At 36.7% G+C, this 15,226-nt stretch overlaps 2 protein-coding genes across 2 annotated transcripts in view; both read left to right on the top strand.

Moving 5' to 3' along the window:
* Window positions 1-3,127, top strand: part of LOC311093813 (uncharacterized protein) — a 30,691-nt gene extending 27,564 nt beyond the window's left edge. Inside the window, exons 15-17 of the mRNA XM_084131407.1 lie at window positions 12-144; window positions 2,236-2,262; window positions 2,418-3,127. Coding sequence (XP_083987533.1) covers window positions 12-144; window positions 2,236-2,262; window positions 2,418-2,965 — 708 coding nt within the window. The 3' untranslated portion in view covers window positions 2,966-3,127. The remainder of the gene's footprint in view (window positions 1-11; window positions 145-2,235; window positions 2,263-2,417) is intronic.
* A 628-nt stretch (window positions 3,128-3,755) lies between these two features.
* smim13 (small integral membrane protein 13) lies at window positions 3,756-8,502 on the top strand. The gene is made up of 3 exons (XM_084131324.1): window positions 3,756-3,943; window positions 4,661-4,745; window positions 6,982-8,502. Exons 2-3 carry the CDS (start codon window positions 4,670-4,672, stop codon window positions 7,170-7,172), a joined length of 267 nt encoding a protein of 88 aa, XP_083987450.1. The 5' UTR covers window positions 3,756-3,943; window positions 4,661-4,669; the 3' UTR covers window positions 7,173-8,502.
* Window positions 8,503-15,226: the final 6,724 nt, after the last annotated feature.

Genomic DNA, 15,226 nt, shown 5'->3' with positions numbered 1-15,226 from the left:
TCCTGCTGTAGATTTACTCATCCCTGTGCATCTCTAGAAACACCATGAACTGGTCTGAGATCAGTGTGAAGACTGATGAGAGTCTGGAGAGGAGAGCTCTGACTAAACTGCAGGACTCTCTACAGGAGAAACTCAGACAAACTGGTACAGCAATATCAAATACACTGTACAGATACATATATGTATCATCTTTTTATCAGGGCTGACAACTCTCAGGCATTCAACTGACACCATTCTCACGCTTTTACACTACACATCCATATTCTCATGCAATAAAAAAACTTTGCGGAGCAAAGAGGACACAGACAACGCACAGACAGACAGACAGAGCAGGTTACCTTCAAATTTTTTACGTTTTATTACGGAATTCAAACAATAAATACCGTTTTGTTTTGGCGCTCTTAAAATGACGTGGCATTGCTGTAGCCTCAGTTGAAGCGGCACGTGAACAGATCATCTCTTTACTAGTTTCAGTTTCAGAACAAAATAAACATGAATGAACATCAGGGCATGTTGAAAGAACCAGTACAACTTACTGAAATGTATCATGTCTCATATAAATGCTTAATCAAATAATAGAGACTTTAAGCAATAGCTGCTGATGGAAGAGCAACGGCCACCGAAAGTAAACAGTTAACTGCCATAGCCAAAGAACACAAAAATCACTAAGCATCACTAAAGCCGGGGACACACTTGACGATTGTAAGGCCAATTATGAATGTAATTTGATACTTATGACTGATCATGCCCAAACGCACAGAGTCACGTTCAGGCAGTGTTTAAAATCTGCAGTCGATGGGAACAGTCTGTAAGTGTGTTCAGTTTAGTCTTAAAGCTAGTCATTAAGTGTGTCCCCGGCAGAGGACAGCGTAACGGATCATTTAACAAAATACAAAAAAGTCATTTAAAAAAGGAAGAGAGGGCTGGGATTAAAGAGTGGGATTTTGCCATTAAATTGTATACAGATACAACTAAAATACCATAAAAAAATATTAACATTATTAATGATCTAATCTGTCACGTATTATCGACTACGGCATATCAGCTGTTCTCCCATAGTAGACGGTTACAGTAGAACGTCAAGAAGTAGCAGTTAAAATATACAATTAAAAATCCTACTTTTTTATACTATATACTATAAAAATAACTATTTTTACTTATATAGTAAAAAGAATCAGTAATGAAGAATGAGTCTGATTCAAGCTGAAATAAGAGAAGTGTGTGATCATGTGTGTTACAGGGACTGTAAGCAGTGAAAAACTTAACAATAAATGAGAGAGAGACAAGATACTCAAGCGAGTCATTAAGACACTTTATATCAATTACAGTATTCATTAATGCATTCAAATAAATATGAATACATATACTTACTTAAATCAAATCACAACAAACAAGGAAAAAAAATAAAGAAAACCTAAAAATATATATACACAAATGCTCTAATTATTTCACACAACTGCCTGAAGTAAGTAACAGGGAAACAAATCAGGTAAATTACTTGAGTAAGTGAAACACTAATACATTTCTTAATGACATAACCATCTTAAAATGATTAATAAAATAGTTTAACCGAATAATTAATTTTAATTAAATAAAACATTTCGGTTTCAGTTTTCGGCCATGTGCATCCAGAATTTTCATTTGGGTGCATCCCTAATTATAATACATTAAAGAAGTTAATGATGATATACATATAATAAATAGAAATAGACATGTAGATAAAAAATTCAATATATACCAATAATTTTATATTTTTGTGACCCAAACTCATTATTATCATCAGCTCACAGGTCTTCAAGTCATTTTCAGCTCTAATTTCAGAAAACATATACAACTGTATAGAGGGGAAACATTAATATTCAATTAAGTCTGATTGTTTGTCCTTTCAATTGTTCCATCATATTTGGTGAATGCATTTCCTAAGGGTTTCCATGAACAGTTGTGTGCAAATCAATTTAGCAGAGAATGATTTCAAATGTTTCACCAAAACCACAAAAGCAGAAAATCAAATGAATAGACATCATGTGTTTAAGAGGCAGATTTGATCTTCATGAGAAGAGGGATGTGTGTGAAATATCAGGCCTGAAGCTCCAACAGCTAAAAACACACACACATTGATTAGATAAAACATGATGTTGTACACAATTATTTAAATATAACCTTAAATCTTGTCTATAATCCACACATAAACATGTCAAAGATCTGATGGTGTTTTATTGTCATGTGTCTCTACAGAACTGAAGAGGATACAGCAGTATGCAGGTACAGTGTGCTGTCTGCACTACACTAGATTACATTCAGATACTCACAGCTTCATCACTGACCGACAGTGTGATTAAACACTGATTACATATTACACACATCATCACTAAATATCTGTATTGTGAATTTTTGATTCATATTCTCTGTTTTCTCAGTGGATGTGACTCTGGATCCTGATACAGCTAATCCTAATCTCATCCTGTCTGATGATGGAAAACAAGTGAGACATGGAGACATTATACAGAAACTCCCAGACAAACCAGAGAGATTTGATAACTGTCCCTGTGTCCTGGGAAAGGAGGGATTCTCCTCAGGGAGATTTTATTTTGAGGTGCAGGTGAAGGGAAAGACTGAATGGATTTTAGGAGTGGTCAGAGAATCCATTAACAGGAAGGGATTGATCACACTGAGACCCAGTAATGGATGCTGGACTGTGGCTCTTAATAATGGGAATAAATATAGTGCCTATGATGATCCTCCTGTCTCTCTGTGTGTGAGAGTGAAGCCGCAGCGGGTCGGTGTGTTTGTGGATTATGAGGAGGGTCTGGTCTCCTTTTATGATGTGGAGTCCAGCTCTCATATCTACTCTTTCACTGATCAGTCTTTCACTGGGAAACTCTATCCATTTTTTTGGCCGCTCTCTAATGCTGGAGTTAAAAACTCAACTCCACTGATCATCACACCTGTCAAACACAATAAATGAATTTACAGCCCTATTATGAAATATTTGACTAAAATAATGCTTCAAATTAATGTTTATAAACTTTAAAAAAATGTGCTCTTACTCAAAGGATGAGAATAATTTGTTGTTGCTGCTTTACATCAAAGTAATTACAGCATCTGAATAAAGACATCATTTTTTTGTAATTGTTGTTTCTGTTTTATTGCATCCAATATTAACCCTACATGATTACCTCACCTGAAACACACATCTTTGAGAATGATTCTTATATTTTAGGTTCACAACCATAAATCAGAGTCATTGGTTTGATTTGTACATTAAAATTAGACAGTGGCCTCATAAACATATTAAGATGAAATTTTAATAACAAATATTTTATATACATAATTCAGTATTTATAGATATTTTTTATATACAGCATATTTTATCACAGTAAACAGTAAAAGAGTAATCAGAGCTGTGTTAGCTTGAGTTTGAGTTTGAGGTTTTTTTTGTGAGAAATTATTAGTGAATTATTAGTGGACCTGTTGTAGGAATGAATGAAAAACAAATATAGAAACAAAATTGAAAAAAATAAAAAGGTAATAAAGAATAAAGTTAAGAGAAGAATTAAACCTTCAATGTAGCCTTTATTTCCAAAAAGTCATAACATTTCATAGTACCATATTTGAAAATGATTTATAAATAAAAGAACAGAATAGCTTAATGAAGTGAGATAAGATCTAGCCTACAGTCAAATGTAGTTTATTTCATTATTCTTGCGCGGTGAAAACGACAATCCCACAATACCGCGCGGCGGAACGGCAGGCGTGAGCACTTCCGGGTCATCTCAGATCGAGTCTGTTGTTGACTCGAGCTCGGTGTTTTCTCGTTATTCTATTTTCTCTGTAAATGTCGTAATGATGTAGATAAGAGGAATATTTGAGACCCTCCATGACCCGCGCTACCGGCCTCCGTCCCCGCGGGATTCTGCGTGAAGACTGTGAGGAGTGAACGACTGTAAGTGTGATCATAAATCTGATCATCATAAACATAAACACTTTCATCTGCATGACTCATATCAGCATCGGACCTGTGCGTGTGTTAGTGCGTGTACTTTATACTCATATCACACATGCAAAATGAGATTTATCATATGATCTATTATATGAAATAATATGGCTACATTTTTCATTATCAGTTTCAGTAACTTACAGTGGAATATTTTCAAAATACAAATCGCTGTACTATTTCATAATGTTACTGTCTGAAACATAGCATTGCTGCTTTGTGTAATATGACATGATTAAGTGGCATTTTTATGATTTAAATGGTTTGATATGTAACATAAAATGTATAATAATATAATCTGATGTGTGTACCTAAAAAGTACTGTCTAAAAAGTACTAAAAAGTAAGTATCAGGTGGTAATAAAATGGTAACGTTACTTTGATATAGCATACTGTTTGATTATAACATACTGTTTCTCTAAACACATGACAAGTCTGCAAATGACAAGTAAACTGAGCAGAACTGTATGATCCTATATGATTATGCAAATCACATATGATATTTGAAATCTTTATCAGAAGTATAATATCAGGCATGAGTGATGATATGAGACACAGTTAATGTGTTTCTACAGGGCGTCACAGCTGTAGTGTTGAGTTGAGATCATGGTGAGCTTCTAGAGATCGTCCAGATGTGAAGGAGTTTTTCTCTGTTTCTCTTCTAAAGGAGGGGAGGATGTGGCAGAGTGTTGGTTTGACGGTGTTGGTGATCGTGGCCACGCTGATATGTGTCCTCCTCTTCATGCTCTTCGGTAAGTGCAGCCAACAAACCCCTGAGAAAAGCACACACGCACGCACGCACGCACACACACACACACGCACACACACACACACACACACACACACTTGCTGTGGTATTTATTATTTGATGCAGTAACATTCAGACATTTTTAAGTGTGACTTGATTGTCCAAATACTTTCAGGGTCAGTGTAGGTTATCTTAAACTGGAGATTTGAGGAACTGCATGATTTTGTGAAGTCTAATGCAGTGATTGCTTGATTCTTGAGATGACATCTAATGGTCATGAACCTTGTCATACTTCAGAGGAATAAGTCACGCCTTCAGTTGCAGGATTTTCTCTACAGTGACTTCACAGTCCTGGTTTATGACCCATGAGTGAGAATGTGGTCGGTACAGTCAAGCATTGCAAAAATAGAGCAGGTTTGCTGACGGTCAGCAGGTTTGATTACGACACGTCTCATTTCTACAGCTCGCTGTGAGTCGAGTGTTGACTTTAGTCGAGGTCTCTCTGACTGACCCACATGTGTTAAGATCACACTAGATGTAAGAAAGGTTTTCTGTACTGTAGGATCCTGTCTGCTCTTACATAAGTGTGTGTGTCTTCATGTCAAAGGTTTGCTTGACTCAGATCTATGTTGGTCACTGAACTGAACCTGCTGCCCCTTCTGTGTGTTACTATTAATGAGGAAGACCATTTATCCGTGTTACCTGAAGTGTCCGAATCTGTTGGAATAAAGTCACAAATTCTACCAAGGTCTCATTAGTTAACACTAGTTAATGCATTAGCTAACATGAACTAACAATCTTTAAACAATACTGATAGCCTTGTGAATGTTAATAAAAATGCAGTAGTTCATATTTTATGTTGTTTCACAGTGCATTCATTAGGAAAGACTTGCATTAGTAAATGTTACAATGAACATTAACTAAGATTAACAAATGGTGCAGTGTTGTATTGTTCATTGTTAGATCATGTTAACTAATGTTAATGGAACCTTACTGTAAAGTATCGATCAAAATTTTTTACCCCAAAATTAAATTATTACCCCAAAATTTTACTTCAGAATCAGTAAGAAATGATCTTTATTTTATTTATCGCCACTAGGAGTCGCTAACCTCTTACAACAACAAAGTCGTAGGTTGATGACGCATAAGTGGAATTATGAAACTTGTCGTCATGCCGAAGGATCTAATAATGTTTATGGATGAGTGAATACATTGATGTTTTTATTACTCACACATGTCAGTTTATTAGATGAATGAAACTTGCAAGAGCGCCGTCTCTGTCAAGTCCAAGTTAGTCGCGGACGTGGAGCTCTCGGCATCTTGAAAACGCCACGCTGATATTGATCCTCGGTTTAATTCTCCTTTTGTCCCAAAGTCTGTTTGTCATGGTCCATAATGATTTCAGATTTCAGATTTTCAGATTTTCCTTTATTTGTCCTCGAGAGGAAATTTGTTTCCACCATAGCGGTGCTTACGTACATAATTCCCTGCAGTCAGAGGTATCAAAACGGACATAAAAATTAAGATTATTTGCAAAGGTGGTGGGATCTGAAACATAAGTAGTCTGTTTAGGTGAAACAACAACAGCGCGAGCGTGCCGCTAGACATAACGCAGTTGTCCACGTCTGTCGCCATGGTTACTATGGCAGTACAAGCGGATAACGCGGATATTACTTTCATTGGCAAGCGACAATGACCAGAGACGAGCCATTATTTAAAATTGGAATTAAAAATATTTGGGAACTTTTGGGATATTGTAAGTAAGTACACAACTGCAGGAACGATATCACACTGGGCAAGTGATTTTTGGAGATTTTATTACAAAAATCTTACATATTGTACCTTTAAGAAATGTATTTGTAAGAAAATGTTTATTTTTTATTACGGCAATGAGAAATGTACACACAAATGGGTGAAAATGCAAAACAAATCTTATTGGTCTTAATTACAATAGGAAAGATTTCTTGAGATTCACTGCTGATAAAACGTCTAATATTCTTTTAATAATAAGCTTATAAAAGAGTTTTGCCCGCGAGGCATCTGAAGGGCTTTAAATCCACATATAATTTTGCTAATCTGTGCTTTATCATGTAAATGCTTTAGTGTGAACCAACATAAAACAAATCCTATTTGAGAAAATATAAATGCAAAAGCCTATCACCTCTCTCACAGTTCCAGAGTAAACCTGACAGTCAAACGTGTCGTTTATCACATGTCCAGTGTTGTTTGTCTTGTTTCAGGGTGGTATGTGGTGTGGCAGCTCTTCCTGTCCAAGTTTAAGTTCCTGCGGGAGTTGGTGGGTGACACCGGTTCCCCGCAGGCAGAAACCGAGCCCTCCGAGTCCGAGAGTGAACGCAGCTCGCCCTCGACACCCCGCCACCGTCCCAAGACCGCCCGCCAACGGGTCGTCCCTCCTGACAGCACTACATAGATCCTGACCCAAGATCTCCTTCACATCTGTAATGGTCCTGCATCAGTCGCATCTCCTCCACATCTGTAATGGTCCTGCATCAGTCGTATCTCCTCCACATCTGTAATGGTCCTGCATCAGTCACATCTCCTCCACATCTGTAATGGTCCTGCATCAGTCGTACCTCCTCCACATCTGTAATGGTCCTGCATCAGTCGTATCTCCTCCACATCTGTAATGGTCCTGCATCAGTCGCATCTCCTCCACATCTGTAATGGTCCTGCATCAGTCGTACCTCCTCCACATCTGTAATGGTCCTGCATCAGTCGTATCTCCTCCACATCTGTAATGGTCCTGCATCAGTCGCATCTCCTCCACATCTGTAATGGTCCTGCATCAGTCGCATCTCCTTCACATCTGTAATGGTCCTGCATCAGTCGCATCTCCTCCACATCTGTAATGGTCCTGCATCAGTCACATCTCCTCCACATCTGTAATGGTCCTGCATCAGTCGCATCTCCTCCACATCTGTAACAGACCTGCATCAGTCACTGTGCTCTCCTCCACATCTGCTCAGACATCATGGTTACACTCGTTCTCCTCCTCGACTCGGACACAAGTCTATCTGAAGTCATGTTTTTAGTGTGAACCAGCTCAGCCACACGTTCATGTCTCAACTAACACGCTGCTACCCTCGGCTCCGGCTGCATGGATGTGTAAATATATTTGCGTGAGAGCGTATCCTGTATGTATTTGTTACCGTTGACCTATTCTGTTATTACTCAAGCTCACAAAAAACATGCTGACGAACGATCAAACATCCAGCGTTTCCGTCAGCTCACAGCACTACTATTCACACTGACACCCGACTGGCTCTGACGTTTGTCCAACACGTGCAATGAAATCTTCTTTATATTTCTTTGGGGTTGAAATGTTAGGAAGGAAACAAACTTTTGACTGGACTGCACACCCAAAGAATTGTCCCGTTAGAATGATGTTGTAAAATGTCCTTTGCTCCCAGCGTTAGTGCTTTAAGACGGCCACCACCGGTCGCTCCGCCCCGCTGTTGTGCCTCTGGCTCGGGTTGAAGTCGTCATGTTTGAGTGGATGGATCTCAATATGCCTGCAATTCCCAGCTTTATAAAAGCGTTAGAGCTAAAAATGCCGCACTGACCCCAGGTCAGCCCGACCCTGCCTGTGTGTGAAACTGTGTGCAGGTCAACTTCTAATGAAATGCTCTTATCACCAATGTAGATGGTCACATGTTTTGTTACATGTTTTTTTTTTTTTTTCATTTTATGACAGTAGATTTTTTTTTTTTTCTTCATAATAAATATATTAAATAAAACAATTGTTGTTTGTGAATTATTTTTATTTTAATGCATATTTTAATTATTCTTTTAAAACAAATAATTCGGACACTCGTGTGTTGTTTTGTACTTAAATAATCAGCTCTGACTCATAAAACACCTGATTTTGATTTACAATCATTTTGGTTTCCATATTAATTTGACGGAAGAGTTTTGCTGCACTACTGAAGATGTCCACAAGAGGGCAGTAAAATGCGAATAAAATAATAGCGGATTTGAAGGTCACTCAAATCATAGATATGTTTAGAAATATCTACTAATTAGGAATCTATATTTATACATCTATGACTCAAACACTCAAAAAAGCGCCCAGATTAGACATTTAAATTGACTGGTCTTTAATCAGTCTTTTAGAGAGAAAAAATAGAATGACCCTATTTTAACTTGCATTTATTTATATTAAAATAGTTTTGGTGTATTAAACAATTAATTATAGTATTAATAGGGCCTACTTTTGAATGTCAATTAATAGTTGTAATTTTAATTATCAGTAACAAATGCAAAATCGCCTTTTATGGACTTTAATCAGTAAGTAACCATGAAAAGTTACGCTAAAGTGATTCTGCTGCACTGCAAAAACAATGTCCACAGGGTGGCAGTAAAATGTGAATAAAATCCATAGACTTTAAAAAAAATGATAAAATCATACAGCGATTGCCTGATGGTGTGAAGTTTGCTTTCAACCACTCGAAAAAGAAGATTTGGATTATTAAACCTTAATTATACTATTAATTTTGTCTACTTTTAATAATGGTAATGAATTATGATTTGTCATTAATGAAAGCACTCTAATCGCCCTTTGTGGAGGTGAATCAGTAAATGCACAATTAAAAATGTCCACAAGGTGGCAGTAAAACAAATAAAATAACACAGCAACTGTTGGAAGTTTATTTTCAAGCAATGGGGAAAAAAGATTTTGCAACACTACTAGAAATGTCCACAAGGTGGCAGTAATATACGAATAAAATGATACAGGAAGTGCTGGAATTTTATTTTCAAACAACGGGGGAAAATGCAAGCTTAAATAATATTTTTACAGAAAAAAAATAAAATGACTGAATATTCATTAACTAAAGCACTCTAATCGCCCTTTGTGAACTTGAATCATGAATCATGTAAACGTGTAAACTTCCATAAAGTGATGTTGCAGCACTACTAAAATGTCCACAAGGTGGCAGCAAAATGCGAATAAAATAAAACAGCAAGTCTTGAAGTTTTTTTTTAATATAGTAATTTTATTTATTTTTCTAAAAGTATTATTTAAGCAAATCAATTTAAATGTATAATTTAAAAGAAGCATTTTTTTTTAAAAGAAAAACTGTTTAATTATTAATTTGTAGTATCAAACCCTATTAATTATAGTAGGACCTACATCTGAATATCATTTCATAACGTTAAAGATTTTACAAAATAATCATTAACAAATGCAAAGCACTTCGGTCACCTTTTGTGCACTTGCATAATTTAATGTAAACGTGTATAAAGTGATTTCTCTGCACTACTGAAAATGTCCACAAGATGGCGGTATTGCAAAAAAAATAAAAATAAAAAATACAACAGCAGGGCCTGAAAATGCATTTGCTTTCTTTCTAGATTAGACATTTACCTTTTAGAAATAAAATATAAAGAAATGCCATATATTAACTGGCTGCTGCATATATTAACATATATTTGCAGTATTTGTAAGGTTTGCAGTATTAAACCGCTATTAATTATAGTGAACTTCTAAATGGCATTTAATAATGGTAATAATTTTACGTCACATGAACAGTTATAAAAAAAGCACTCTGGTAACTTGTATCTATAAATGTAAACGTGAAGAGATTAAACCATGGATTAAACTTGACATGAACTACTTGATGACGAAATGGGCGTGGCTCAGATTTCCGGTAGTTGTCCCTGATTGGTCAAGGTACATTGAGTCTAAATAATATTTTCCCTATTTTTACATTTAACACTATGCATTTTAACACCAACATTATATATTAATATTAAAAATTCTTACGTAAATTACTGGGGTATAAAATAGTATCCACATAAATGGCGGGGTCACGTTACCATTACTTTATTTAAGTTAGCGCTGATCAGGATGGACCAATTAGAGGCATTTGTGATTACTGTATAAGGCTAAGGTATATTATTTAAACACTTTACATATATCGCTTGGGTAGATAATATTTTATGTCAGTGCCAATTCTTTGAATTAATACGTTAATTTTTTTTTTTTTTTTTTTTTTTGTGGCAAAATATCCTCGCTCTGATCCCCCGAGCGCCCCCTGGTGTAAGACACATGCAGTGGACGGTCATCATGTATAAGTGCCTGCAGCTGCCTTAAACAACAGCGGACAATTCATTATCTTTACCGAGTGTTCTCGGCCTTCTCTATATCCACATTATTTTAAAACATGGTAAAATATACGCTGGTTAAATCAAATGAAAGAGCCCAGAAGATCTTGGCCATCAATTTCTGACCAGACACGCAAGATTTAATGCTCTTATGCAGAAACTGTCTGTATATATTTTTAAAGAGAGGTGCCCACCCCTCTTTTGGTCCACATTTTAAAACCTATTGAAATATATGCAGCTTTTACGAAATGAAAGAGGTATCAGGCTTTGCCATGCACAGAAGCTGTAATTTTGAGGCCTCAGAATACTTCACAGGAAATGGCTGTGGTAAGCCACGGAAATGACATCGCCAGCGCTGCTCTGGTCGCCACTACATTCACAGGTCAGGCCTTCCACTTCTCTTTTTTTCCTCCACCGTACTCTTGCTTTTGTTGCAATGACAGGGCTGCAAATCTCTGTTGTCAGTGTTTGTTACACAGCAAAGACCGATCACTGCAGTTCTGGCTCCCTCACAACAGCATGCTTGCCAACAGAGCACCTTTTTGCTGTTGCATGTCAACATCAGTTTGGAAAAGTTTTATTGCATATTCACATATTCCTCGTGGAAAAGTACATACTCGCATAATTGCATCTTGATACTGCAGTGCAGACCTCTGTCATGTAGGGTACGTGTTGTCTTTGCATGTAATCATTAGCATCTAGCTTAATTCAGTATTACTACACTTCCTTGTGAGTTTCCTGAATACTAACTTAAATGATTTGAGCTGAAGGAGTATCGGTTGTGGTGACTCTGATTGGTTGACTTATTTAGTGTGAGCGATTGGATAACTCATCCCTCCCTCCTCAGGCTCTTTAATTCAGTGCAGATCCACCTCGAGACGCATCCAAGACCGCAGAACTCCCACTGATGCCATTATAAGAGCCAGATAAATCACTAGGAAAGGTTTTGGAGAGAGTGATGGGAAGAATTTACCGCTCTCTCACCATGTTTAATGAAAGTTTTTCTCAAAAGGCTTTCTTTTCTTTGTTTCCCCGAGGAGAACTTAGTCCTGAATGTGGCGAATCGTTAATTACGTGTAAGTGCCAGTCAGTGGATACCGATGCTTTTACAGTGATTTGCGAGTTGGCATTCCTTCATTCCCAGCAAGATTGTTAGCATTCATTACCGTGCCCAAAAGAGCAGTTTATTTGGAGGGAGAATGTTCTAGAAGCACGAAAGAATGTGAAGTTTCGTTTCAACATAATTTACGTGTTGTTTGAAGATGTTTTTCCATTCATCCAAGTTTCTTTTCCGTTCTGAATGAACTCAAGGTCCATCAATGTCTTGTATGGACATTTTAGCAGATGTTCCTGATGGTTTGAATGGAAAAATATTAAACTTGAACATGAATTCAATACACATGTGTAAAGTTATGGCTGGGGCTAGTTTTGTAGGCGGATGAACTTCTGTTCATGCAAAATGCTGTGGCAAGCAGTTTTAGCTTAAAGGGGTCATCGGGTGTCCATTTTCCACAAGTTGGTATGTTTCTTTAGGGTCTTCATGTAAAGTTTGTAACATACTTTGTTGTTTTACACAACCATTATGGAATTTTAACCACCCTTTTTACCTCCTCAAAAACAGCTCTGTTCACAGCGACCCGTTTCGGTGCATGTCTCTTTAAATGATAATGAGCAACTGCTCACCTCACCCCACTCTTCCATGGGGCGGGTCGACACAAGACACGTAAAGTGATGCCTTGGTGGACAGCATACAAATGGCTGAGGGGTGGAAATATGCTAATACGGGACAGTCCGTTAGCGGTCGTGGGCGGAGCATCAGCAATATGACATTGCTCAGAAAATCCAAACGGCTTAATTATTAAGAGTGTTTAGGCTTTTTGAGGATAAAAAAAAGAGGAGTGAATGGATTTTTTTCATTGTATGGTGGTTGTGTCCACACACTGCAAAGACACATTTAAATGCAAACACCATATAAAAGTGAATTTTTCATCTGATGACCCCTTTAAAATGTTCCCAGCGTTAGCTACTTGTCGTGAGTGCATTTCTACTATTAATAATGAATCAATTCAATTCTTACTAGTAAGAATGCAATTGCAAAGCTCCCTAATTTAATAAGAGCTCTGCAATTATACATATCTTTTATGTGTTTTTTTACTAGTAAAAATTCAATTAGAAAGCTCTGCAATTGCATTTTTATTAGTAATAATTGAATTGTAGAGCTCTAATTGTAATGGTTACTATAAGAATTCAATTGTAGAGCTCTGTAATTAAAAATGAATGGAAGTCAATGGAGACAAATGACGAGTAAAAAATCATTTGTAAAGCTCTATAATTTAATTCTTAATAGTAAAAATACAATTACAACGAGTAACGCTGGGAACATTTTAAGCTAAAACGGCTTGCCATATAATGCTGCTTTCACGTGTTATCTGAATTATCATAAATACGAGTTTCCTTGTTAAAAATTGGACACGAACATCCACTCAAGTTGTATTTACCAATACGCTTCAAATGACTATTCATTTATATACAGGTCCAAACACAATACTGGTCTCCGCTTGTTGGTAACAGACAATTAATTGTTACCAACAACTGAGACCTGTATATGAATAATCAGTTGAAGCTTGTTGTATGTTTCACATACAGCAAAAAATTGCCTGTATTTGACCGATATTCAGCAAGCTATCTAGATAGTGCGATAAATGTTTAGGGTGTCAGTGCATCAGATTCCCGTTTGTTTTTACATGCAAACAATTTGAGCAATTTGTTCATTTGTAAAAGCATTTCAATAACTTTACAGTAAGGGTTTATTTGTTAACAAATTTGTTAACTACATTAGATAACATGAACTAACAATGAACAATTTTGCAGTGAAGCAATTTTCAAAAAGTGTATCTGTTAATATTAGGGCAATGTGAACATGATCATTTTTTACTAACTTACATTTACAAAAGGTTAATAAATGCTGTAAAAATAAATTGTTCATTGTTAGTTCATGTTCGTTAATTAATTTACTAATACAAATGAGACCTTGTAAAGTGTTACCTGTGTTTCATATAATAATAGCAATTTATTCACTTGCAAAAGTATTCAATTGAAGAGAACCTACAAGTGAGCGAATTGTGGGTTAAATTGAGCTCATATTTTGTGGTAAATCGTCAGCATGCTGTACATGCAGTGAGTCCACAGACTGTTGTACACAATCTGGAATATTCCTTTAAGTCATGTAAAAGCAATATAACACTGCTGCACACAAACGTCTTAATCATCTGACGGCAGTGTGCAGGGATCATCGATCCATCAGAAACCTGCCCATTATCCACTGGTGAAACTGGTGCGCAGCTGCCGAGAGCCACAGAGCACCTGCTACATGAGCTAATGTCCTTCATCTCGCCACAGGCCGCGAGCTAAATCATCATGAGCATCTGCACAAAACATTGTTAGATGAGGAAAAAAGGCCTGTTTCAAGGCCTTTCTGATGAGATGGCATAATAAAAATCCTAGTAAATTAGATTGGGCAAGACATGTGATGTTCCCACCGCAGGTCTCAGGATGTTCCAGCAGGGTAATGTTAATGATAATATGGTGTGGCGGTGTGTTCAGGCCGTGCTCGACTTACTCCTCAATCCTCTCAGCGTGGCCTCTCATCATCGCCGCTAACCCACATGAGCAATGATACATGCTCATTTCATTACAGCGTGGAATGGAAAGTATTAGTCACCAAGGTCCACAGAGATGGTTTGGGAAGCTCACATCCATCTAAGGTCTTTTTTATCAGATTATATCTGTCCAATTGGATCATCTGATAATACTTTGCGAATTATGGATCGGTGGGACATTTAGTTATGGCGGGGTGAAAACTCTTGGGAAAATGTCTGCCAGATTTCACGTTCGTTTAACACGGTTTAGCTACTTTGTTAGCAATGCTGTGATACGAGAATGAATGTCTGGGTCACATTTCGCCACAAAATCAAAAGGAAGAAAAATTATATTTTGCATGAGAATTTTTCTGCATTTAGATATTTTTTTTGTAATAAAAAAACAAGAAATACTGTATTTTTTACTCTAATAAAATATATTTTTTATTTAAATAAGCATAAATTAAAAGTAATAAAATACTGCCATGATGTAATAACATTTTACAATGTATTTTTCCCATTATACAGTAATGAAAATGAGTTTCTGGCACATTATAGTAATAAAAAGACAGGGGAGGAAAAGTTTAACTCTCATTAAAAACTTGCAAAGGTGCAAAAAAAACCGTAATGGTCCTAAAGCAGGCTTCAACTAAATATCATTTCTTTTTGATTTCATAGTGAAATATGACCTGGGGCTCATTCCTGACAGGTTTGGTGAGAT

The sequence above is a fragment of the Abramis brama genome (genome assembly GCF_963993115.1).
Source record: "Abramis brama genome assembly, chromosome: 12".
Lineage (NCBI taxonomy): Eukaryota > Metazoa > Chordata > Actinopteri > Cypriniformes > Leuciscidae > Abramis > Abramis brama.
Note: the sequence above shows the minus strand (reverse complement) of the source record. Positions and strands in the feature narration are given on the sequence as shown.